Consider the following 27,375-nt stretch of genomic DNA (forward strand, 5'->3'; position numbering starts at 1 on the left):
GGGAATGACACTAATGTTCCCACTTGAGCTAGTTAGCACAAGAAGAGTTGTTTACCAAAAATGTTTGTGAAACAAAATTAGCCTTACGCAAAATAGACTAGAGCTTAGCACCCCTTACTAGAATTGTTAACCCTTACATTAGTATTAGTTTGCGAGTACTTTAAAGTACTCACGGCTGTGTCCCTGGCTATTCAAATGGCCAGATTATGAAGCAGAACAGCAGTATGAAGAGGACGACCAGCAGGATGCCCACGACAACTAGGGAGCCTTCTGACGTCAGACGTTGGCCTGTGGACTAGAGAGTCCTTTCTATTTACGCTTCCGCGATGAAACTATGAACTTTGTGTATGTTGATCAATAGATCAACTATTGGTGTAATATGGATCATGTGATCTCTATTTGTAAGACGACTATGGTATGTAATGAATGATGACTTATGATATTTCAACTGTTATGTCTCGCAACAACAATATTCCTGGGATTGCGATGTATGGCATAACAGGCATCTGGACTTAAAAATCCGGGTGTTGACAGGCGTCACCACTGATTAAAGTAGCTTTGTAAAGTAGTTTGTCTGTTCAAAGATGCCATTAGGGTTTTCTAGGGTTTCTTCCCCTGTAAGCCACCCTCTCCCCTATATAAGGAGAGGGGGCACACCCCATCGCGGGCATGATCAATTAAGGGAGACCTTGTATCCAGAAACATGTAACCATTTGTGATCAATGAAGGGAGAGATCTAGAGCTGAGTTTATACTTGTGTTCTTCTTGTTCTTCCTCTGGCCAAGGCCAAGTTCTTCAAGACGCCATCCGAAAATCCATCCCATACAACCAAAACCCTCCCCCGAATCCTCTAGCGCCCATTCGGCCCCAACTTAAGCCATCCTATGGCATCTGTCTGTTCACCACGACGACAGCATTCCACTTGAGCTCGAGGATGACGGTCTTGATCGCAACAAGATGGAACACCTTTCTTGATTGTGTTTGCTTGATGAATTCATGCGAATTGCTCCCCATACTCCACTATGGGAGAGATTCTTCTTCGGTGCATCTTCACATATCCATGATCGCCATATAGATGACAAGCTTCAAGCAAATGATCTCTTCGAGATGGCTCGTCTTGAACTTGCACTTCACATTCTTCATCGTTGATGCCTTGAAGTTAAACTTGAGGGCTCACTTCATCTTCATCTTCAAGACATACTTGACACTTGATCTTCTTCATTTGCTTCTTATTGCAATCTTGAAGCCAACATATGGTTCACGCATTGCCTATGGACAACTCCTACAAATATAACTCAATGCAAACATTAGTCCATAGGGATTGTCATTAATTGGCAAAACCACACATGGGGGCTCCATGCACTTTCACATCCCCCTGGTGTTTGACTCTGGGGAAGAGAACTTGCCCTACTCTAAACGGTTCTTTTCTGAAACTAGTTGGTTAGATTTACAGGGTTTTGCGGCGCTGCTTAGTACCTCGTGGAACTAGCTTCTTAGTAACCCTAACCGCTCTCGAGATCATATTGATATTTGGTACTCCCAAAGGCGTGGGTTATGCCAATATCTTAGGGGTTGGGGAGCAAACCTTGGCGAACAAGCTAAATAGGCCAAGGCTTCCATCCTCTCTCAAATCCAGGAGATGGATAAACAAGCTTATGAGGACAGCTTGGACGAGGAGGGTTGGGCCCTTAGGTATTTTTTGGAGGATCAATTGCTTGAGATGCTCAGAATTTGAGGAGGAATACTGAAGGCAATGTGGGAGGAAAACATGGCTGCTGAAAGGGGATGCAACACCGTGTACTATCACGTCATTGCTAATGGTAGGAGGCATAAATGTTTGATCACCTCGCTTTAATCTGATCAAGGGATGATCCTCGTGAGCTTGCCATCCAACAACACGAGTTCTATAGGAGCCTTATAAGGGCGAAGGAACCCAAGCTCATCGACCTTGCCATGGATTGCTGGGATCCCGCGTCTAGGGTGTCGGATAAGGAAAACGATGATCTGGATATTACTTTCTCTAGTGAGGAGCTAGAGGAGGTCGTTAAAAACACCAAAACGGCCAAAGCACCGGGAGCAAATGGTTTCCCGGTAGCCTTATTTATGAAGTGCTGACCCATGGCCGTCAAAGAGCTTGTCCTGAACATCTTGAATGGCTTGTTTTAGGCACAACAGATATTTCCAGGATGAACTTTGGTAGCCTCACTTTATTTTAAGCTGCTAATTTTGGGAGTTTATCATTCGTTTATCCATGCTCTTTCATGTCACTAGGAAAGTGGCAATGTGGACATAAAATTCCCACCAGTGAAAAAGCATTGTACATACCTTCTTCATAAAGGCCTTCGGCAATATTGGTACCTCCTCAAAAAGAAGTACTTTGAAATAGATCCAAATGACGTGCCAAAAGAAAGTCCAGTTTCATCGATGAATAACGATAAGTGGAAGGCGTTAGTAGACCACTAGAGGCATCTCAAAACGGTGGTCAGTTCCTTTCTGAACTCAAAGTTTTTGTCTTGTACATTGTAATGTACCGAGTTACTAGTTCTACAATTCCTGCAGAAGATATGTGTTGCCAACAACAAAAAAACCGTTCTAAGGTTAAATACCATCAATTAATTGGGTTGCGAAACTACGAAATGCACTTGCAAAATTTGGTAAGAAGTGATGCATGTTTATAGTTTGGTGGTCATTTTGAAATTTATTTCGCTCAGTTCATGTGCTCATTTATTTGACCGTTATGTGTTACTGTATCGAGTTCTTAGTTTAATTTTGTGATGGACATATTTCCATTAAACGAAATTCCTCTTTTTATTGGTAGCTGTTATTGCTTCCATGTGAATATATATAATATGTCTACATGCTTGATGCTTTGTAGTGTAATACACTTGATAGTTATCCACATGAGAAACAAGAATTATATGAAACTTTGTGACCAGATCCCCATAGAACATGTAATCTAGCTTGCCGTATGTGTTTGATTTCAAGGAGACGAGTACAAAGGTAAAGAACCCACTCCTCTGGATTTATTCAAGGAATGCCACTTTGGCTGAAAAAATGGCTTCTCCACCGTAGTAAAAGATGCAATCGTATGTCAACTTTTATAGGGTAAATTTTGTATGTTGTTGTATATGGTAACCTGTTTGCTTCATTGCAAATGAAAAAGCAGCTAACTATACCTACGACAATGGCTTCTCCACGTCGCCCCGAAATCACCGAGAAGCTACGGGGCCTTTTGTCGCGGTTCTTTAAGGCCTTTTGTCCCGGCTGGAGGCTCCAACCGGGACAAAAGGATCTGAGGTCTTTTGCGGCCTGCTGGCAGCCCTTTTGTCCCGGCTGGAGACACGAGCCGGGAAATAAAGTCCAAATGTTCGTTCCCGCGCGGAACCCGATCATTTCTCGCCATTACTGGCGCAAAGAATTCGATCGGGTCGCCGGAATCTGAGTTGCCGGCGCGGCCAGCCACGGTAATTGATCACCAGTGGCTGGCCTCTTTTCATCTTCCTCTCCCATTCCTTTATATGCTCACATCTTTTCCACCATTTCCACACACACCACATTCTTCTCCATGTCATCACCATTGCAAAAAAGCTCCTCTTCATCGATGTTTCGGACTCGATGGAGCACCTCGCGCGCTACCCGGCTCCTCGAACTCGGCTGTACCACCTCATGGCCGAAGGGATGGCTTTCAAGGTCACGGTCGCGCTTCGTGCAAGAAGGGTGGAGAAGTGGATCTGCGGCGTGAAGAGGGACTTTCTCGACGCCGCAATGACCAAGTGTGTCGGCTTGGACTCCGAGTTCACCGACCCTCGCGCGGGTGATCAGTGCGCCGTCGTCCTTCAACTCTCGGTGGCGTCCGAGACGTTGGTGTTCCAGATTTGTTATGCCGATGAAGTGCCACAAGTTCTCAAAGAGTTCTTGCAGGACGGGAACATCAGAATCTGCGGCGCCGCTTGATACGTCTCCGATGTATCGATAATTTCTTATGTTCCATGCCACATTATTGATGATATCTACATGTTTTATACACATTATATGTCATATTTATGCGTTTTCCGGAACTAACCTATTGACGAGATGCCGAAGGGCCAGTTCCTGTTTTCTGCTGTTTTTGGTTCCAGAAATCCTAGTAAGGAAATATTATCGGAATTGGACGAAATCAACGCCCAGGGTCCTATTTTTCCACGAAGCTTCCAGAAGACCGAAGAGGAAACGAAGTGGGGCCACGAGGCGACGACACAACAAGGCGGCGCGGCCTGGGCTTGGGCCGCGCCGGCCTATTGTGTGGCCACCTCGTGTGGCCCCCTGACCTGCCCTTCCGCCTATTTAAGGTCTCCGTCGCGAAAACCCTTCCACGTTCGACGAAACCAGAGAAAACCTTCCAGAGCCGCCGCCATCGCGAAGCCAAGATCTGGGGGACAGGAGTCTCTGTTCCGGCACGCCGCCGGGACGGGGAAGTGCCCCCGGAAGGCTTCTCCATCGACACCACCGCCATCTTCATCAACGCTGCTGTCTCCCATGAGGAGGGAGTAGTTCTCCATCGAGGCTCGGGGCTGTACCGGTAGCTATGTGGTTCATCTCTCTCCTATGTGCTTCAATACAATAATCTCATGAGCTGCCTTACATGATTGAGATTCATATGATGATGCTTGTAATCTAGATGTCATTATGCTAGTCAAGTGGATTTTACTTATGTGATCTCCGGAGACTCCTTGTCCCACGTGTGTAAAGGTGACAGTGTGTGCACCGTGTGGGTCTCTTAGGCTATATTTCACAGAATACTTATTCACTGTTATGAATGGCATAGTGAAGTGCTTATTTATATCTCTTTATGATTGCAATGTGTTTTGTATCACAATTTATCTGTGTGCTACTCTAGTGATGTTATTAAAGTAGTTTATTCCTCCTGCACGGTGTAATGGTGACAGTGTGTGCATCGTGTAGTACTTGGCGTAGGCTATGATTATGATCTCTTGTAGATTATGAAGTTAACTATTGCTATGATAGTATTGATGTGATCTATTCCTCCTTTCGTAGTGTGAAGGTGACAGTGTGCATGCTATGTTAGTACTTGGTTTGGTTATGTTGATCTGTCATGCACTCTAAGGTTATTTAAACATGAACATCGAATATTGTGGAGCTTGTTAACTCCGGCATTGTGGGTTCGTGTAATCCTACACAGTTAGTGGTGTTCATCATCCAACAAGAGGGTGTAGAGTCTAGCATCTATCTATTTATTCTGTTATGTGATCAATGTTGAGAGTGTCCACTAGTGAAAGTATAATCCCTAGGCCTTGTTCCTAAATACTGCTATCGCTGCTTGTTTACTGTTTTACTGCATCTTTACTTCCTGCAATATTACTACCATCAACTGCACGCCAGCAAGCACTTTTCTGGCGCCGTACTACTGCTCATATTCATTCATACCACTTGTATTTCACTATCTCTTCGCCGAATTAGTGCACCTATTAGGTGTGTTGGGGACACAAGAGACTTCTTGCTTTGTGGTTGCAGGGTTGCATGAGAGGGATATCTTTGACCTCTTCCTCCCTGAGTTCGATAAACCTTGGGTGATCCACTTAAGGGAAACTTGCTGCTGTTCTACAAACCTCTGCTCTTGGAGGCCCAACACTGTCTACAAGAATAGAAGCACCCGTAGACATCACCGCTATCGGCAATCATGTGAAAATGTTGCGTCCCTACGGCATTCATATCACTTCTGCGTACGACCTCCAAAAGATACTCCCGAACCCCACCAACGAGCCCACTCCAAGTCTATATGATTTGGCAAACTATACCATTGGAACAAACCTTGAGAAGAAGAAGAAGAAGTACAAGAAGATGGACGTCGCCGCGCAAGAAAAAGAAGATGAGCTTATTCTTGGATGGGCCAATTTTCCATTGAGCTACGACCAAGTGCACTATGTTGCTCTAGACGCTCGCCTGGGCTTCGAGATTGCTAGGAGGCATTGGATGCTAGGTGGCTACAATAGTCATGTTGATCATCTATATATTTAGAGATGATGAGTAGATGGTGGTCTTCTATATTTGTATGAACTATGAATCATTTCAATATATCGAACTCTTATTGTTATACAAATTCCCCACATTATTTGACCATATTCTTGCGGGAATGATCTCATATTTTATGGGTGCGTAGGTTATGAAAAGTTGCATTAGTGGTTAAATTGGCAATGCTGACTCGAGTACGCATGTGTGACAGCATGAAGGGAGGCTCAAAAGATCCCTCAGAATTGTCAGAGGATCCATCGTCCTCAGATCCCGGTGATGCTACTGTGGACCTATTTTATCTGATAAAAAAGTACAGAAGACTCCCACAACTCACAAGGCTAAACGCAATACACACGATAGGATTGTTAAAAAAATCCAATGATATTACTGTCACAGTTCGAACGATTTAAAGATATTAATTATTTGGCCATATTATATGAATAATGCATATATTATTTGATAATAATAATAATAAATGAATAAAAATAAAATTATTTCATATTCAAATTCCTCACAATTTTCTAATAGTTATGCATATATTATTTGTCCACTTGCGGTTAACACATTTAAAGATATTAATTATTTGGCCATATTATATAAATAATGCATATATTATTTGATAATAATAATAATAAATGAATAAAAACAAAATTATTTCATATTCCAATTCCTCATATTTTTTAATAGTTATGCATATATTATTTGTCTACTTGCGGTTTACACATTTAAAGATATTAATTATATGGCCATATTATATGAGTAATGCATATATTATTTAATAATAATAATATATGAATAAAAACAAAATTATTTCATATTCAAATTCCTCGCATTTTTCTAATAGTTATGCATATATTATTTGATAATAATAATAATATTTTTATTACTGATTTTATTTTCATTGGAATTCAATATTATTATCTTATTCATCATTGTTTACTTACATAATTGTTTTTGGTTTAAAAAATAGAAAAATGTGACAAAATGGTATAAGAGTTAATACGATTGATATGATAGTATTTATAACAAGGTACAATCACATTCGCGGGAGCATAGCAGGAAGGAACCAAGGAGTTAAGCGTGTTGTGGGGTGGAGTAGTGTGAGGATGATTGACCGACCGGTAAGTAACCAAATCTAGAACTTGAGTATAAATTAAGTGTAAGTAGTGTTTATTTGACAGAAAAGTGTAATTAGTGTTAACAATGATATAAGTGAGAGAGTAACGAGTCAAACAAAAAGAAAAAAAATGAAAAAAAATGAAAAAAATGAAAAAAAAGAAAAATGATAAATGATAAATGAAAAAAGAAAAAAGAAAAAAGAAAAATAAAACTTTTTGTTCTGGTTGAGCTTACGAGCCGGAACAAAAGATTCTCCAGCCCAAACATCTGCATCGCAACCACGTGGTGGACTATATGTCCCGGCTGGTATGCGGGCCGAGACAAAAGGTTAGACCTTTTGTCCCGCCTTCGTTGTCTGGTAGCCCAGCCGAGACAAAAGCCTCTTGCCGACTGGGATAATTGGCCCATTCTCCACTAGTGTTATGTTGGCGTGCTTCAGCTTGTGGTTGGGCTTGAGCCAATCTTGGCGAAACCAATCGCTCTCGCGCACATCCCGCAATCCACACCAATGCTGCGGTCCACGGATTAAACGTGAAACCAAGACGTTGCAATCGCATGTGCTGTGCTGTTGCCTGTTCATATCGCAATCGTGTTTGCGATCTTCCGGTCCTATCCGATCACTGATAAATTGATAGCGCTCATGCCAAACCAAATCATATCCCCATCCAGATATAGGAGGATGTACGGCCACCCAACAAAGCTAAGCATTGACACAAATATCGCACACACGTGCCTTTGCCATTACGGAGAAAGAAGCTAAACCGGCAAGAAGCATGGAAGGAAGGGCCTCGGAGAAGAAGGCACACGCCGTGTGCCTGCCGTACCCGGCGCAGGGGCACATCACCCCGATGCTCAACGTGGCCAATCTGCTGCACGCCCGCGGCTTCCACGTCACCTTCGTCAACTCCGAGTACAACCACGCCCGCCTCGTCCGGACGCGGGGCGCCGCCGCCGTAGCCGGCTCGCGGGGCTTCCGCTTCGCCACCATTCCCGATAGCCTGCCGGCGGCGTCCGACGACGACGTCACGCAGGACATCCCGTCGCTTTGCAAGTCCACCACGGAGACCTGCCTCGGGCCCTTCCGCCGCCTCCTCGCCCAGCTCAATGCCGCGGCCTCCACCGGTGAGAGTGACCACCCGCCCGTTACCTGCGTCGTCTCGGACCTCATCATGGGTTTCTCCATGGACGCGGCTAAGGAGCTTGGCCTTCCGTACGTCCAGCTCTGGACTGCCAGCGCCATCAGTTACCTTGCGTACTACCACTATCGCCTTCTCATAGACCGTGGCATTGCTCCACTCAAAGGTACACACTGTCTCGATCAAACACACTGTGCAGTACTGTGAACTCCATTAACACGTAGCACTTGTGTAAGTACATCTCGATCTATACGTGCATGGGCAGATTTGAGACAGCTGACGGATGGGTACCTTGACACTCCGGTGGAAGACCTGCCGGGGCTGAGGAACATGAGGCTGAGGGACTTCCCGAGCTTTATACGCACCACGGACCCGGACGAGTTCATGGTGGGTTACGTCATCAAGGAGACCGGTCGCACGGCCGGCGCATCGGCGGTGATCCTCAACAGCTTCGGCGACCTAGAGGGCGAGGCGGTGGAGGCCATGGAGGCGCTCCTCGTCAATGTCAAGGTGTACACGGTCGGCCCGCTCAATCTGGTCGTGCCGCGCGAGACGTCATCCATCAGCCGCCTCAGCTTGTGGAAGGAGCAGGAGGAGTGCCTTGAGTGGCTCCACGGCAAGGAGCACGCCTCCGTCGTGTACGTCAACTTCGGGAGCATCGTCGTCATGACCAGCGAGCAGCTGGTGGAGTTCGCGTGGGGACTCGCCAACAGCGGCAGGCAGTTCATGTGGATCATCCGCCCCGACCTCGTCCGGGGCGACGCGGCGATGCTTCCCAAAGAGTTCTTGGCGGAGACGGCGGGGCGCGGGCTCATGGCCTCCTGGTGCCCGCAGCAGGAGGTGCTGAGCCACCCTGCCGTGGGCGTGTTCCTGACCCACAGCGGCTGGAACTCGGCGTTGGAGAGCGTGTGCGGCGGCGTGCCCGTCATCAGCTGGCCCTTCTTCGCGGACCAGCAAACCAACTGCCGGTACCAGTGTAACGAATGGGGCATCGGCATGGAGATCGACACCAACGTCCAGCGCGACGCCGTCACGAGCCTTATCACGGAGCTCATGGATGGGGAGGGTGGAAAGAAGATGAGGAAGAAGGCGCAGGAATGGCGGGAGAAGGCGATCCTGGCGGCCATGCCACACGGTCCGTCTCAACGCAACTTCGATGAGCTGGTCCGCGATGTGCTCTTGGCCAAGAACTAGATCTTTCCATGTACAATTCTTTTCATAATGTCTCCATTAGACGATTGTTATGGAGTACTCTACCTGGTATAGGTGACGTTTCAGTTGCAAATGCAGCTATTTGGATATGGTAACTGTTAGATGTATATATCTATATACTATAGTTTCCCCATATGTTAGAGGGCTTCCTGCATATTTGCACCTGTACATGTACTATATATTGTGGCCTTTAGCCCCCTGTTAATACATCAAGTATATTTTCCTAACATGGTATCAGAGCAAAATTTGGTCCTCTAATCCCGTGCTCCTTTTCCCGGCCGTAGTTGCCGCTCCCGGCCGCTCCTCCGGCGCCGCTCTCCACCTCCGGCCGCCGTCCTCCACTTCCCGGCCGCCGTTCCGCCCCCGTGCGCTTCCCTGCAGCCCGCGGCTTGCCGCCGGCCGCCTGTTCCGCCGCTGGCTGTCTCCCCCGGCCAGCCCTCTCCCGTCGCCGGCCGCTACTGCCTGCCCGCCCGCCTCCGCTTCTGCTTTTCCGTCGCGCCGAGTCCTGCAGAAATTCTCGCTCGGGCTTGGTTCGATCTGATCTGAGAAAAAAAAGAGAAAAGAGCTATGTCTTCCTCACTGGGCTATGTTGCGATTCCTCGCTGCCCGGTGCTTTTCGATGGCGCGAATTATCCTGATTTCGCAGCCTTCATGCGCGTCCACATGCACGGTATTCGTCTTTGGGGTGTACTTTCTGGCGAGGTCTCTTGTCCGCCGCGCCCCGTTGCTCCTACGGTGCCTGTTGCACCGACGCCCGTTGCCCTTGCTCCTGATGCTACTCAGGCGGATAAGGATGCAACCACGAGTGCTGATGATACTGCTCTGGCTGATTATGACCGGAAGGTCCAGGACCATTCTACTGCCGTTGCGACTTACCGGCTGGATCAGACTGACTACACTCAGTTGATAGATGAGGATGCTCGTGCTGCTGCTGTTCTTACCTCCAATGTTCTGCCTCAGTATGCTGCTGATTTCATGGGTCTTTCCACTGCTGCTCCTCAGTGGGGTTTTTTTCGTCAGCGCTATTAGCTGTTTGGGGATGCTCTTTACCTGTCTGTGGTCCGCCAGGAGCATGCCCTTCAGCAGGGTGATTCTACTATTGATGAGTTCTACACTCAGAGTGCTGCTATTTGGCGTCAGCTTGATTCTCTTCGTATACCTGTGTGTGCCACCTGTCCCTGTTGTCTGACTGTGCGCGCTGATCTGGAGTTTCAGCGCGTTTTTGAGTTCTTGTCGCGGCTCCGTAAGGAGTTTGAGCCGCGCCATGCACAGTTGCTTGCCCGTGGTCGTGTTCCGCTGGTACTGGCTGAGCTTCATGCTGAGGGGACTCGTCTTCGTGGTGCTGGCCTTCTTGAGGTTCCCTCTGTACTTGCTACTCGTGGCCCTCCTGTGCCGTCTGCTCGTGGACCTCCTATGCCGTCGGCTTCATTGTAGTCTACAGCATAACCGATACTCTCTACTCCTCCTGTCCAGGGCCAGAGTCAGCCTCAGCAGCCTCGTGGTATGATAGCACCTCCCTGCACCTACTATGGCAGGTCTGGCCACACTATCTCTAGTTGCTGGCAGAGGGATCCCAGCTTACGTCAGCGGCACTATTCTCGCCGGCAGGCTGGTTCTTCAGGATCTTCTGCTGTTGCGCTATCTGATCAGGACATTATCCGTGTTCTTCGTGGTCTGCTCGCTGCTACAGGCTCTTCCTCGATGGGTACTGCTGGTTCTATGCCTGGCTCTTCTGGCACCTCGCGACCACCACCTTCTACACAGTCAGGACGTCATCCCCGTGGTATCTGGATTCTGGAGCTTCTTTTCATATGACTTATGTGTCTTCTATTCTCTCCGCTCTTCGCTCTCTTGTTTCTCATGTCTATGTTATCACGGCTGATGGTACCTCTCTTCCAGTTTCCAGTCGAGGCACCCTTTCTACTTCTTCTTTCTCTGTTCCTGATGTTTCTCATGTTCCTAGTCTTAAGATGAACCTATTTTCTGCTAGTTAGCTTACTGATTCTGGTTGTCGCGTCATTCTTGAAGCTGATTCTTGTGTTGTTCAGGACTGTTGTACACGGGCCCTAGTTGGAGCTGGTCCTCGCAGCCTTGAGTCCCCGAGACTCTGGGAGTTAGACTGGCTTTGCGTTCCTCCTACTGACACTTCATCTGCCAGTTCTCCTGCGGTTGCTGCTTCTGTGTGGTGACCCTGCATACCACTGCATGTTGTAGTATGCCAGTCATTGATATAACATTCACGAAGTACCATTCCGCAAATATTACATCCCTCAGAGTAGTACAACAGAACATAGCAGGTCCATAACTCATTCATTTATTATTACAAGCATAATATACATATCATCTCTGAGCTCCTCTTGGGTCCTAAGAGGAAAACTCCTGGGTTCGAGGCGAACCCAACTTAACTTATAATACAAGAGTCTTGCTAAGTGGTACATTTATTCCCTCGAGCAGCTAAGTATTAAGAGTTCGCACTGCTCGGACACTACTACTACTCGGTGGTTCTAGACTTGATCTCCTCCGGAAGCCTCCCCGGTTCCGTAGACTATCAGGTAGTCTACGCCTTCAACACCTCCAGAGAGATCTGGTTCTTCATAGCCGATCATCTCGGCTCCTTCAGGGTTGTCGTTGTCCTCCTCCAGACGGTTCAGACAATCTAAGCAGGGGATTTAAGAGTGGGATGAGTATGAGCGTACTCAACAAGTTCATTATAGATAAGAGGTGTTTAATGCACTAGCTACGATATTAGACCAAAAAGTCTAATACCAATGCAGGTTTTGATAAACATTTCTTCAAGAGGTTGCTTTTATTTCAAAGAACTATGTCCGTCAGCCTTCACCGGTTTACTAGAACTTCATGGAGCTCCTTTCCGGCCGCGTTCGCAGTTCCATATCCCGGAACAGGGAGTGACAGGTCACGGTTCTTTACACTCTGCAGAGGTGTGTTGCTTTACCCATAAGAGATCTTATCCTTGGTGCCAACCGGGCAGCTTTCCCCTCCACACTTCCTATGGTGTGAGGCCCGGTATAAGGTCATAGCCAATCATATTCCTCCGCTACCTCGCACACCCACCCTTTGTTGCAAACCCCGACCCTGGGTCCTCATCGGTCCACTTACACCACTTAAGAACGGACCCCGACCACGACGACAGTCTGGGATCGAACCAAACTCCTTCGCCGGTAGCTGCAACCCATCATAGACCACATTACCGTGGGGAATTAGAGTGGGATCCCCACCCTCAAGTTGTTCCGCAAGCCGCAACCGCTACGGTATGCACAGCATAACCGTGGGGAATTAGAGTGGGATCCCCACCCTCAAGTTGCTCCGCAAGATACAACTGCTACGGTAAGCGCATCCGTTGATGTACAAGAGGTGGAAATACGATTGACTAGTCCGTCCCATTTCAGATCTTATGGTTAACACGGGTATTACGGCACAAGAATCACTGGACGACATTTGTTGTTTAATCCTAGATGGATATAAACCCTTGCAATGGAACCTCCACCATATCAACACGATCCATGGTTCCATTTCCCACCACATAGTCATATTCATAGTTATGAAAATAGTGGTTTTGATTTTTATGCAATAGTGATAACCATAATACTTTGCAAGTAATTTGATAGAAATACTCAAATGACATGAGCAAGTGATGAACTTGCCTGAACACTGCAAAGTTTTGCAGTTGGATGGTGTGGACTGACCCTTGTCCTCTGCCTCTGAAAAATAGCATCATTGTCCAATAAGGGCAATGGTTAAAGAAGCAATTATGCATGCTTTCCATTTTTAGGGTTTGTTCCCCCCTTTCCGATGTCTTATTATTTTATGTGAGAGGTAGATACTAAGAATGATTTGGAGATACTTATCTTAGAGTAAATACAACCTTGAAATGTTGTCAAGGTGTTTTTAAAGTCCAATTGCATTAATGGACTTATTTTCATTATTGAAAATAATATGTGTGATTTAAATTATTATTTAAATCATCAAAATAAGACTTATTCTTAATTGTCTTCAAAAATTCTGTTTGGTATTTTATTTAAATAGAGAATTTTATGCTGATCAATTTTCATATTTTTAATTATTTTTTAGAGCTCTTATCAATTTTCTATTGAATTTCAAAGTTTCTGGTTTTTTAATTGAATTGTGAAAAGTCACAATTGCCCCTGGGCCCACCTGTCAGTGGAGCCCAGTGGGTTGGGTTAGACCAGCTCGGGTCCAACCGACCCGAGCGGTCGCTCTCTCCCTCACCACCTCGCGCCGCCTCAACCTAACCCTAATCCTCTTCCTCTCTGGCGACCTGCGTCGCCCTCACCGTCGCCGGCCGATTCCGACGGTCTCCGGCCGCCATGGCCCTCGCCATGGGGCGCAATCGAACCGCCCTGTGACGGCGATCCGTTCCATCCACGTCGATCTGGAGCAGACGCCGCTCCCGCTCGTCCTCGACCCTCTTCGCCATGGCTAGGGTTACGGGATCCGCGTGATCCCGCGGCTCCCAGAGCTCCTGGCGTGATGGCGCCGCCGTGGCTGTGCTGCCATGGTGGGGTGGTGCTGTGGCGCCGCCATGGCTTGGCTTGGCCTAGCGCCGCCGCGCCCTGGCGTGTGCCACCGTGGCCGCCATGGTTGCCTGCCTGCTCGACCCTGGTACGTTCGCCATCTCTCCCTCTCTCTTGTGTGCTTGTTCTTCTTCCTCCTTCCTTAGCTCTGGTCACAGCTTCTCCTCCTCGTGGAGAGGGTAGCCGTGCTTATGCTGCTCTGTGGCCGTGCTTACTGCTGCTGCGCTGCTGCTGTGCTGCGTGTGCTGCTGTGCTAGATTGCTAAGCTATGTGCCTGTTAAAGCTTGCAAGTACCAGAGCTTCTGTGGCTAGTTCTTGTGCTCAAATTCATGAGCATGCTCATCTGAGCATTACTGTTGGCTTATTGGTATGATTTAGTGATGAGCACTAAGTGCTTTACTTGTTTATCATGATCCAGTGGTACATCATGTATTTGATGTGCTTTTGGATACAATTATAAATCATCCATTTGATTATCTGTGAAGCAACTGTTGATTATGTGTGGCTATTTAATTATCTGGTTCATGCTCTGCTGCTCAGTGATGCTCTAACATGTATTGGCATGCTATAGCAAGCCCTGATGATCATATGATCATTTCTTGTTTGTGAATTAGTGGGTGCCCCTCTCTGTGACTCACTGGTGCTCATTCAGTGCTATATGTGCTTCCTACAGACTTAGTCTGGGTGTGCTGGTGCTTGTCCAAGCCTCAGTGACTGTGTGCAATGATCCTTTGGATCATCTGCAAGACCCTGTGCATCAGTAGCTTATCTGTTTCATTTATCTGCTTAATTTGCTTTGTTATTTGGATAAATGATGTGAACTGTGACACAGTGATGATCATATCAATTGATTTGCTTGGGCTAGAGGGATGCCAACAATTGTTGGGGACCCTAGCCCATTCTGAACCCTCTTGGGTGATGATGCATGTGTAAGGCTTAACTGTTTGGATTGGTTGTGTGGTTGAGGTAACCCTGACAATAAGTCCTTGCTGTTAGGGTGGCTCCCACCTGTGTTGGCTTGCTGTGGCTCACTAGATGCTTTCTGGTTGATCCATTTTATTGGATTGCCAGAAGCTCTTGATGTTGAAATCAAAGAGACAATGATTTGTCTATGTCTGATGGCCTGACTAGCTGTAGGTGCTAAGTGTGTAGCTAGGCTAGCTGTGTTTTCATCTCTGGCTGGATTTCTTCAGTTATGCATTGATTCTCATAGTTGTTGTTCCCATTAGATGATTTACTAGTGGCCTTACTACCTTTGCTTGCACCATATGGCTTAGTAGCCAGATGATGACACAAATTGGGTATCACACCCCTTTGCTTGTGTGTGATTGGTGCATATGCTTATATATGAACAAAACCATCTGGTTTGTTCATGATGCTTGGTATACCTCACTCCAGCTCCTAGAATTTGGTGTTGGTGTAGAGGGTTTGCTTCTGTGTTGATCTTATGGTTGATTTGCTTGCCCTGCTCCTCCTGGTGAGATTGATGCTTCTTGGTTATTTGCTGTGGTGGTGAAGATGTGTTGAACAGCAGTGGCTGTTCAAGCTGTTCTTGTGTTCTTGTGACTTACCCTGTGAGGCTGCTGTCGATGGATGAATCAAGTGACTAGGGTTTTGGCTGTGAAAATCTTTTATATGGCCAGCCATGGCTTCCCTGGTCGACAACACCACATCTCACCCTGGTGACTCACTGGTTGTGTGTGTTGCATGCACACATGCAGCAGGCCTTGTGTGCTGCCTGTGTGTGTGTGGCTTGGGACTTGGGCTGGTGGAATGGATCAGCTCGGCAGAGACTTGATCATATCCTCTCTTTGTAATATTTGCTAACCTGCCAAGTGGCTTTGCCACTTGGCTTAATACTTTGATTGTTGTGTATGTGTGCAGGGATCAAGTTGCTGCTCAAGATGAACTCAAGATCATCTTGATCAAAGAATTCATGAAGATCACAATGTAGTTTAGGTCATTTACATACCTTGTAATTTTCCTTTTTCTTTTTCTATTTCATCAATTCTTGTAATGTGTTGTAATTCCATAATTCAATTCTGAATATTGTAAAGACAATGTATTATGTGTGTGATTATCAATAAAGCTCAAGTTTTCCTTAATGAGCTTTATGTAATTGTTGTATTACTTATAATCTTGATTAATGATAATTATTTGTTAAATTATCTCAAATTTGAATTATGTGATAATCATTTGATGTTTGAATTTGAAATTCAAATTCAAATTTGGTTTGAATTCATTCAAACAACTTAACTTGTAATTCAATCACTCAACTTATGATTTCAATGCAATTCCACTTCTCTCTTCTCAAAACCCTAATTTAGACAAGTAGGAACAAGTTCATCACACTCTCGAAACCCTAACCCTGTAGGATGTCGAGAGAGAAACATGTCACCCTTCAATGCAGTTTGGTTTTAAAAGCGCGAAATTTCCCCGTAAATTACAATGCAATGCACATCCCTTTCTAAAATCTACCCCTCGATCGTCTCTAAACCTGGGACATTACAGCCTTTCCCCCTTAAAGAAAACTTCGTCCCGAAGTTGTGGTTGTAATACCTGAAGAGTTTGGGGTATGTTTTCCTCAGGTCTTCCTCCTTTTCCCAGGTGGCTTCCCTCTCGGGATGATGCTTCCATTGTATCTTGCAGTACTTTATGGCTCGATTCCTGAGTTGTTTCCAGTTCTCCTCGAGAATCTTCGCTGGCTTCTCGATGTAGGTCAAATCTGGTTGTAACTCGAGCTCTTCATGTGATACTGGTTCATCTGGGGTCTTTAAACACTTTCTGAGTTGTGACACATGGAATACGTTGTGAACCTGAGATAGTCTTCCCGGTAGTTCCAATTCAAAGGCTAACCCTCGGTTTTGACTCAGAATCTTAAAGGGTCCAATGTACCTAGGGCTTAGCTTTCCTTTTACTCCAAACCTTTGAAGTCCTTTCATCGGGCTTACCTTAAGATATACCATGTATCCAACTCGTGGCTCCCATGTTCTTCTCTTCTGATCGGCATAACTCTTTTGCCGACTTTGAGCTATCTTCAACCTATCTCTTATAATGTCAATTATTTGTTGCTTTTCCTTGACATAATCAGGATTGAACTCTTTGCTTGCTCCGGCTTCATACCAACATATCGGTGATCTACACTTCCTTCCATACAGAGCTTCGAACGGTGCCATCTTGATGCTGCTCTGATAGCTATTATTGTATGAAAACTCTGCTAGTGGTAAGTGCTCCTCCCATGATCCTCCGAAGTCTAGGGCACAAGCCCTAAGCATATCCTCTAGAATCTGGTTAGTTCTTTCCGTTTGTCCACCTGTCTGAGGATGATAGGCGGTACTATAGTCCAACTTGGATCCTAAAGCTTCGTGTAATTGCTTCCAAAATGCTGACGTGAACACGGATCCTCGATCCGACACGATCTTCTTGGGCACTCCATGTTTACTCATGATCTCTTTGATGTAAAGATCGATGAGTTTCTCTCCTTTGTCCTGCTGATTTACCGCTAAGAAATGTGCACTTTTCGTCAACCGGTCCACGATTACCCATATCATGTCCTTCTTTTTATTAGTCATGGGTAGTCCGGTGATGAAATCCATTCCTATCTCCTCCCATTTCCATTCTGGAATGGGTAAAGGTTGTAACTTCCCTGCCGGACTCTGATGTTCAGCCTTCACTCTCTGGCAGGTATGGCATTCCGCCACATATTGTGCTATCTCTCTCTTCATGTTGTTCCACCAGAATAGCTCCTTTAGGTCCATGTACATCTTTGTACTACCCGGATGTATGGAGTATGGTGTTTGATGGGCTTCCCGGAGTATTACTTCCTTGATTTCAGCAATATCCGGAACACAAATTCTCTTCTGGAACCATAATGATCCCGATTCTCCACGGTGAAATTCTGATGGTCTTCCCTCATATATTCTTCTCATCTCCTCCACGATGAATGGATCGTCCAGCTGACCCATCATTATCTCATTCTTCAGGTTAACATTTAGTTCATCGGCTACTTGCAAAGCCGATAGTCCTTCATGAGCTTCCTTCTCCCAAAGTTGTATTTGGGCTTGACTTATTTCCTTCCTCAACTCCCTTTGATATTTTATTCAAGTAGAGAATTTTATGCTGATCAATTTTCATATTTTTAATTAATTGTTTAGAGCTATTATCCATTTTCTACTTAATTTCAAAGTTTCTGGTTTAATTGAATTTATAAAAAGACTAAACTGCCCGTTGGGCCCACCTGTCAGTGGAGCCCATCGGGTTGAGTCAAACCTGAGCCGCACCGATCGGCTCGGTCGAACTCAGTCGCCCCTTCCTCACTCGCTCTCGCGAAACCCTAATCCTCGAGCTCTGGCGACTCGCGCGTCGCCGCCGCATTCGCCGAATTACTCCGGCCATCGCCGCCGGCGAGATGGGGCGGATCTGGACCGCCTCACGATGGCGCACCAGATCCTCCGGCTCGATCTGATCCTCGTCTCCTCCTTAGCTCGCCCCCAACGCGTTCGCCCGCACGGTCGTGGGGTTACGCGGCGATGCGTCGTTCACCGGTGATTCTGGCGCCGTGACGCCGCCGTGGTGGTTGCCGTGGTGGTGATGGGGCGCTCGCGCTCGGCGACGCCAGGCTTGGCCGCGGCTTGGCGCTGCCGTGGTCGGCCCGTGCCGCCGTGGCGTCATGGCACGCCGTGGTGCTCCGCTCCAGGTATGTGCGCCTCCATCTTCTCCCTTTCTTCTTCCTCTTCTGTGCCATGCTCTAGTTCTGTCCTGCCTCTCCTCATGGAGATGCTGTGCCGTGCTCTACTGGCCATGGCCATTGCTTGTGCTGCTGCTCTACCTCTCTGTGCTCTGCTGTTTGTGCTTGCTGTGTATGCGCGTGTGCTACTGCTGCTATTCTTGCTACTGGCCCTACTGGCCTTGGCCATTGTTACCCTGGCCACGCCAGTGCTTGCTATCTTTGCATGATTAGGTGCAATTTTCCTAAACCATGTGCTTGCTTATGCTTGCATTTCTTGCTTGAATCTATCCCTGTGCCTCTGTTCTTGATACTACTCTTGCTAGACACTCAAGTGTATTCAATTATCTTGCCCTGGCTTGATTACAGTGTGTAATCCTTGCAATTTTGCAAGAGCCAGTGTTTTTGATGGGCTAACCCTTGTGTTATTGTTCATATCAATGCCCTGTTGAGCATGCTTGCTACAAGATATCACCATCCTTGGATGGTTTGCTCCTGTATATGACTGATTTGATTATCTGTGATATATTTGTTCATGTCCTGTGGCTGATTAATTCATATTGTTAAGGTGTTGGTGCTAGGATTGATTCTAGCATGCTTTAGCATGCTCAAGCAAGCTCTGGTGATCCTATGATCATCACCTGCTTGTTGATTGCATGCTTAATTACTGCATGTGCCTGTCTGGTGCTTATCCTGGTGTTTGTGTGACACCAAAGTCTGTACTGGTGCTTGCTCAAGCATCAGTTGCTGCTTGCAATGATCCAGTGGATCATCTGCAAGGCTCTGGTTAATCTATTGTTTGCATATTCATTTATCTGTGTTGTCTTGCTTGGCTAAGTGGATAAATGATGTGAACTGCTTGCGGTTATGATCATCTTAGTGAGTTTGGTAGGGCTAGATGGATGCCAACACTTGGTTGTGTACCCTAGCCCTCCTTTTGAACCCTACAGGGTGATGATATCTGTGCATGGCTTCTCTGTTGGGATTGGTTAAGTGGTTGAGGTGGCCTTGACAGCAATTCTTTGCTGTTAAGGTAGCTCCCACCCCCTGTTGGCTTGATGTGTATGGACAATTCTCTCTAGCCTGACCATATTTGGTTGCCAGATGCTTTTGATGTTGACAAACATGAATAGACACTTGATAGTCTATCTGTCTGATGGTGTAGTGGCCATAGGTGCTAAGTGAATCTGGCTAGCTAGATAGGACCATCTCCTTGCTGGATTTCCTTGGTTATGCCACTGGTTTGACATAGCCAATGTTCCCAGGGTGTCTTCCTATTGGTTTTTCTCTTGTTTACTTGCACCAATTTGGCTATTAGCCATATGATGACTCACATATAGGGTTTCTACCCACTTTGCTTATGTGACTTGTGCATGTGATGGATTTATATGAGCAAAACCTTGCTTGCTCATGATTTATTGGTATACCTCACTCCAGCTCCTAGAAATGGGTGTTGGTGTAGAGGATTTGCTTCTGGTTGGATTTATGAGCTTGCCCTGCTCCTCCTGGCTTGCTGGTGCTGCTTAATTAACCTTTGGTGATTGAGGAATAGGTGAGACAGCTCTGGCTGTTCACCTGTTCTTGGTGTTCTTGAGGTGTTCTTGCTTTCTGGTGACTTACTCTGCTGCTTGTCGATGAATGAGCTAGGGTTTACTGTGGAAAAGGTTTTATATGCCTGGCCCTTGCTTCTCTGGTCGACAGCACTGCCTGGCCTTTGTTGGTGACTCTCCCTGTGTGTGTGTTGCTGTTGTGCATGCACACTGCCTTGTGAGCAAGCTGTGTGTGTGTATACCAGATGCTTTGCACTTGGGCTGAGAGTGGATCAGCTCGGCTGATCTTGGTATTATCCACCATTTCCATTTCTTTCTAACCTGCCAAGTGGCTATGCCACTTGGCATAACTTGTTTTCTTTGTGTTTGTGTGCAGGGATCAAATTGATCAAATGGACTTGAAGATCATCAAGTCCAAGATTAAGTGAAGATTACCTTGTAGTGTTTAGGATAGAATCTACCTTGTACTTTTCTTTTATTTTCTTTTTCTATTTTTCCAATTTATATAATGTGTTGTAATATTTCATATTTCTATTCTGAATATTGTAATTGACAATGTATTATGTGTGATTATCAATAAAGCTCCAAATTTCCTTAATGAGCTTTATATAATTGTTGTACTATTTATATACTTGATTACTTATAATTGTTTATTGAATTATCTCAAGTTTTATTTATGAGATATCAATTTAATGTTTGAATTTGAAATTCAAATTCAACTTAGGTTTGAATTCAATCATGCAACTTAAATTTGAATTCAATCATGCAACTTAAGATTGTGATGCAATATCTCTTCTCTCTTCTCAAAACCCTAATGTAGTTGAGTAGGAACAAGTTTGTCGCACTCTCGAAACCCTAACCCTGTAAGATGTCGAGAGAGAAACCTGTCCCCCTTCGATGCAGTTTTGTTTTAAAAGCGCGAAATTTTCCCAGAATTTACGATGCAATGCACATCCCTTTCTAAAATCTACCCCTCGATCGTCTCTAAACCTAGGACATTACATTCTGTCACTGGATCTTTTCAGCAGTGGCATCATCGGCTGGGTCACCTCCGTGGCTCCCGTTTATCGTCATTAGTTCGTAGTGGTCTTCTGGGTCTGTCTCAGGAGACGTGTCTTTGCATTCGTGTCAGGGTTGTAGGTTAGGCAAACAGATTCAGCTTCCCTATCCTATTAGTGCGTCTGTATCTCAGCGACCTTTTGATTTAGTTCATTTAGATGTTTGGGGTCCGGCTCCCTTTCCTTCGAAAGGGGGTCATCGATACTATATTTTGTTTATTGATGATTTTTCGCGGTACACCTGGTTGTTTCTTATGCACTCTCGCAGTGAGGTGCTCTCTATTTATCAACGTTTTGCAGTCATGGTTCGTACTCAGTATTCCACGCATGTTCGTGTGTTTTGTGCTGACTCTGCAGGAGAGTATATCTCCCAGCACCTAAGTGGTGTTCTTGCTGAGCAGGGCACTCTTGCTCAGTTCTCGTGTCCCGGCGCCCATGCTCAAAATGGTGTCGCCGAGCGTAAGCATCGTCATATTCTTGAGACTACATGTGCTATGATGATTGCTTCCTCTCTTCCGCCGCATTTCAGGGCTGAGGCTGTCGCTACGTCGATTTACCTCATTAACATTCAACCTTCTGTTTCCCTTCAAGGTGGCATTCCTCTCGAGCGTCTTTATGGCCGCTCTCCCGATTACTCGACTCTTCGTTTATTTGGTTGTGTTTGCTATGTCCTTCTCCCTCCTCGCGAACACACTAAGCTGACCGCTCAGTCTGTTGAGTGTGTTTTTCTCGGATACAGTGATGAGCATAAGGGCTATCGCTGTTGGGACCCTGTTGGTCGCCGGATGCAAATCTCTCGTGACGTCACGTTTGATGAGACGCGTCCCTTCTATCCTCGCCCCACCTCGGGTACTTACCCGGTGGGTGATATCTCTTTTCTTCTTTTTCCGGATGCACCCCCTGCTGTCCCTTCTCCTCCTCCTCCTAGTTCTGATGCGCCCCCTTCGGCTTCGGCGCCATCCTCTCCTCCATCTAGTTCCCCTAGTACTCCCCGTTCTCCGGCTTCGGATCCTTCCGATGCTGTCCCTTCTTCCTCTTCTTCTGATGAGTTGTCTTCTGCCGATGAGCTCCCTCCTTCACGACCTGTTCATCAGCGTCGTGCTATAGCCTGTTACTCTCCTAGTCAGTATGGTATCTCTGTCGTTTCTGAGCCGACTTCTTATCGGGATGCCGAGCGTCATCCTGAATGGCAGCTTGCCATGGCTGAGGAGATCGCTGCGCTTGAGCGCACTGTCACTTGGGATCTTTTTTCTCCCCCATCTGGTGTTCGTCCTATCACCTTTAAGTGGGTCTATAAAATTAAGACCCGCTCTGATGAATCTCTTGAGCGCAATAAATCGCGTCTTGTGGCTCGTGGTTTTCAGCAGGAGCACGGCCGTGACTATGATGAGACTTTTGTCCCTATGACTCATATGACCACTATGCATTCTCTCCTTGTTGTTGCTTCTGTTCGACGCTGGTCTGTGTCTCAGCTTGATGTTCAGAACGCTTTTCTTAATGGCGAGTTGAGTGAGGAGGTTTACATGCAGTCTCCTCCTGGGTATTCTGTTCCCGATGGGATGGTTTGTTGTCTTCGACGTTCTCCCTATGGTCTGAAACAGGCCCCTCGTGCCTGGTTTGAGCGTTTCGACTCTGTGGTGACAGCTGCTGGTTTCTCTCCTAGTTTTCATGATCCAGTACTTTTCGTTCACATTTCTCCTCGTGGACGCACTCTTCTTCTTCTCTATGTTGATGATATGATCATTACTGGTGATGATCCTGAGTATATTGCATTTGTCAAGGCTCATCTTCGAGATCAGTTTCTCATGACTGATCTTGGTCCTCTTCGCTATTTTCTTGGCATTGAGGTTTCTTCCACTTCTGATGGCTTTTCTATTTCTCGGGAAAAGTACATTCAGGATCTTCTTGCTCGTGCTGCTCTTGGGGATGAGCGCACGGTTGATACTCCTATGGAGCTTAATGTTAAGCTTCGTCCTGCTGATGGTGATCCTCTTACTGATCCCACCTGTTATCGCCATCTTATTGGGAGTCTTGTTTATCTTGCTGTCACTCGTCCTGATATTTCTTATCCTGTTCATATTCTGAGTCAGTTTGTATCAGCTCCTACCGCTGTTCACTACAGTCATCTCCTCCGTGTTTTTCGTTATCTTCGTTGCACGATCACTCGTCGCCTTTTCTTTCCTCGTTCCAGCTCTCTCCAGCTCCAGTGCTACTCGGATGCTACGTGGGTGAGTGATACTACGGATCATCGTTCACTTTCTGCTTACTGTGCGTTTCTTGGTGGTTCGCTTGTTACTTGGAAGACGAAGAAACAGGTAGTGGTTTCCCGTTCGAGTGTTGAGGCTGAGTTGTGGGCTATGGCTTTGTTGATTGTTGAGGTGACCTGGTTACGGTGGTTGCTTGCGGATTTTGGGGTCTCTGTTACGACATCTACTCAACTTTTGTCTGACAGTACATGTGATATCAGTATTGCACGTGATCCAGTCAAGCATGAGCTGACCAAGCATATTGGTGTTGATGCTTTTTATACACGTGCTCAGGTGCAGGATGAGGTTATTGCGGTTCATTATGTGCCTTCAGATTTGCAGTTGGCGGATTTCTTTACAAAGGCACAGACTCGAGCGCAGCATAACTTCTTACTCTCCAAACTCAGTGTTGTGGATCCACCATGAGTTTGAGGAGAGGTGTTAGATGTATATATCTGTATATTGTAGTTTCCCCATATGTTGTGGGGCTTCCTGCATATTTGCACCTGTACATGTACTATATATTGTGGCCTTTGGCCCTGGTAATACATCAAGTATATTGCTCTAACAATAACGACACTAAACATACAAAAATTTAAGTTGCCGTGAAGACATGAAGGCCCAAATAAAAGATAAAAAGGCCCAAATAAGTCATGAAATGAATGCCCAAATAAAAAAAACCACGAGGGATATGTGGACTAGTCTACCATAAATCATGCATCACACAACTTCCCTAATCTTTTATGAACACATTTACCTAAGATTATCTTCACTATCCCTCCCACCTACCATATCAAGGGTAAAAACTCTGATAATTTGTCAAGAACCTCTAGCCTATGCATAGTCACCACTAGCATGTAATCTATTTACTATCACTTGCATGAAATCAAGATTTGATTTGGAGCACATAGGTAAAATTTGAGAAGTCTTGCACGACTCAAATTATCGTTAAGGAAGAGTATCTTGGAGTGTGATAAGGTGGGTGATACGTCGCAAACGTATCTATAATTTTTGATGTTCCATGCTTGTTTTACACCAATTACTATATGTTTTAAGGGACTAACCTATTAATAGTTGCAAAAGTGCACAAGTTCTTGGTTTCAAGTTTGTTGTGCGGGAAATAGACAAATATGGAAGGAAATAGCTCATTATGGTGAAATCTGGAATTTCCCGGAATCTGTCCCTGCTGAACACTTTTCAAAGATCGTTTCAAAACTCCATCAAAACGATGTCCAATGGAAAAGTCTTAAACTACAAAGTTGTAGAGAATTTTAAGCCGAACAATTTTGACATCTTATTCGTCCAGAACGGATAACGGATGCATCCGGCAGAGTAGAATTACTGCAGAGGTTCGTGCAGTCTCGGGACTCCTAAAGTTGGTGACGTATTTGACACAAACTCTTTCCATACCTGGATATTTCGGCCCAGCCACGAGTTGTGAGGCTCATGAAGGACAGAGAGGAGTCCTAGGAAGATTATAGAGGTGCCCAAGAGCCTTTGGATCAAAGGGGCATCCGTCCCATGGCCTAGATTGCATCTCCAACACTATATATTGATGAGAAATCCTATTTTTGGAGGCCCCCAAGCATTGTCACGAAAATCCTCCTCCTTGGCAGCAGCCAAGGAGGGGGAAACACTCATCTACACCAGCACCAATTCAAGGAAGAAGAAGGCTAAGGGGAGGCGCTCCCCCATGATGCCGGCGGCGGGGAAGGAGTCCCCCGCGCCGCCGCCGGCGCCGCCCACGCCTCCGCCTCCCGGCGCTCCTCGCTGAGCCCTCCAACGTCTTCACCGCCATCTCCATCACCAACTGCTCATTGTATTCAGTGGTCCATCCTCTCACAAACCTCTGTACCGCCCTATGTAAATATGGTGTTTGATGCTATAAGTTATAATCCTATGATCTATGTCATGTTGCCATAGTTTATTTGTTCTTTGATTGATTAGTTGTTTCTCTTTGGTTCATTAGAGTTGTATGTTGATATGTTAACGTCCTTGGTGCCCATTATATTTGTGCGCGCACAGATCAAGCACCATAGGGTTGGTAGTACTTGTATACTAGAAGGGGGAAGTTCTGCCGGAGTGACAGAAACCTAAGGACGCGAACCGGATAGTTGCATGTATAGGAGTAAGAGGACCATTTACTTAAGGCTATGGTTGGGGAAACCTTAATGCTTGCTAGTATTTACGGATGTTTGCTAGCAAGCCAATCATATAGTACTTGTAATCCCGGAGGGAGAGCATGTATATTTAGCCTCTCCTACATAGAAAGCTGCATCGAAGACATTAAACCCAAGATCTTCACTAATTGATCTTGGACAAAGCCACCACTATTACCACCGCCTTTCCACACTCATGGTACTGTTAGTTTAGTTTGTTTTATTGTTGCAGCACTAACATTTATTCCGTGTATTTTATTGTTCTGCAAAGTCACATCTCATACCCGTTATCGCTCTAGTTTTATTTCCTAGATATTGCAAACGCTTAGTGTGCGTAGAGTTGTATCAGTGGTTGATAGAACTTGAGAGAATGTTTATCCTACCTTTAGCTCCTCGTTGGGTTCGACAATCTTACTTATCGAAAAGGCTACACACGATCCCCTATACTTGTGGAACATCAAGACCTTTTCTGGCGCCGTTGCCGGGGAGCCATAGCGTAGGTGAATATTTTCGTGTGCACTTGTTTGCTTTATCTCTAAGTAGTTTTACTTCCTGTACCTAGTTGTTCTCTATCTCTTGTATGGATAGGGAATGCGAATTACAAAAAAAATTAGTTGTACTTCTTATATAAAAAAATAAAAATGTTTTTAGAAAAGAAAAATGATTGGAAAGATGAGTAATGGTGAAGTGGGGGTCGACCTTGAACACTTGTGTTCATGCCTGCGAAACCAAAACAATTCTTTCCATGGAAGCTTTTCATTAAAAACTTGTAAATAGTGTATATAGTATATATAGTGTACATATCCCGCTGTAAATAGAATGTATAGATAACCCCTAGTTTGTTATGCAAGTTTGTCACTATGCTACCTAGAAAACAGATTTCCTGTGCTCCACTGTAGAAAATTTTAAAAATCACCAGAACGTGATCTTGATCTGAATTTCTTGAGTGCATAGTAGTGCTTGCTATCTAACTTTCGTTAGTTCTGACTTTTCTGATTTGAGGTACGTAGACAGATCTAATAATTCAATCTTTACGGACTGATTCTGTTGAGACAGATTTCCTGTGCTGTGCTGCAAAAATTCGTGAAAAATCTCAGTATGGCATTTTGATCTGAAATTTTTTGTGCATAGACCTGAGGTTATGATCTGTCTTTCATTAATCATGAGTTTTTCGATTTGATCTACGTAACTATCTAATTGAGTGACATCTTTACAGAGTGTTCAGTTTTGACATATTTCTATTCTCTTTGTTTAAATATTGTACTTAGGATTCAAAAGTTTCCTTCGTTTTCGACGTACGATTGAAATAATAAGAAACCTCAGTATTACAGTGGCTAAATATTTGATAGATTTTATAGAAATAGGGATACTTTAACATTTATGGATTTTATTTAATGAGTACTAACCTACTAATGAGTTTTGTGAAGCTTTATGTGGATGCAGTTTTTAAGTTCCAATCAATATGGTGATATGAGATGAGCAAGAGGATGCAAGAGTTCAAGCTTGGGGATGTGTAGATGGATCCCAAGAGAATATTCAAGAAGATGCAAATATCTAAGCTTGGGGATGCCCAAGGCATCCCCCTATTCATCAACCAACATGAGGTT

The 27,375-nt window shown here is 45.5% G+C and overlaps 3 protein-coding genes across 3 annotated transcripts; all 3 read left to right on the forward strand.

The window, feature by feature from the left end:
• The first annotated feature begins 3,615 nt into the window (after positions 1-3,615).
• LOC127328510 (uncharacterized) lies at positions 3,616-3,954 on the forward strand. Its single transcript, XM_051355104.1, has one exon. It carries the CDS (start codon positions 3,616-3,618, stop codon positions 3,952-3,954), a length of 339 nt encoding a protein of 112 aa, XP_051211064.1.
• Positions 3,955-5,685: 1,731 nt separating this feature from the next.
• LOC127328509 (uncharacterized) lies at positions 5,686-6,015 on the forward strand. Its single transcript, XM_051355103.1, has one exon. The coding sequence runs from the start codon at positions 5,686-5,688 to the stop codon at positions 6,013-6,015; it is 330 nt and encodes a 109-aa protein (XP_051211063.1).
• Positions 6,016-7,778: 1,763 nt separating this feature from the next.
• LOC127332446 (7-deoxyloganetin glucosyltransferase) lies at positions 7,779-9,630 on the forward strand. Its single transcript, XM_051358743.2, has 2 exons — positions 7,779-8,430; positions 8,530-9,630. The coding sequence occupies exons 1-2, from the start codon at positions 7,902-7,904 to the stop codon at positions 9,456-9,458; spliced, it is 1,458 nt and encodes a 485-aa protein (XP_051214703.1). The 5' UTR covers positions 7,779-7,901; the 3' UTR covers positions 9,459-9,630.
• The last annotated feature ends 17,745 nt before the right edge of the window (positions 9,631-27,375 follow it).

The sequence above is a fragment of the Lolium perenne genome, chromosome 4 (genome assembly GCF_019359855.2).
Source record: "Lolium perenne isolate Kyuss_39 chromosome 4, Kyuss_2.0, whole genome shotgun sequence".
Taxonomy (NCBI): Eukaryota; Viridiplantae; Streptophyta; class Magnoliopsida; order Poales; family Poaceae; genus Lolium; species Lolium perenne.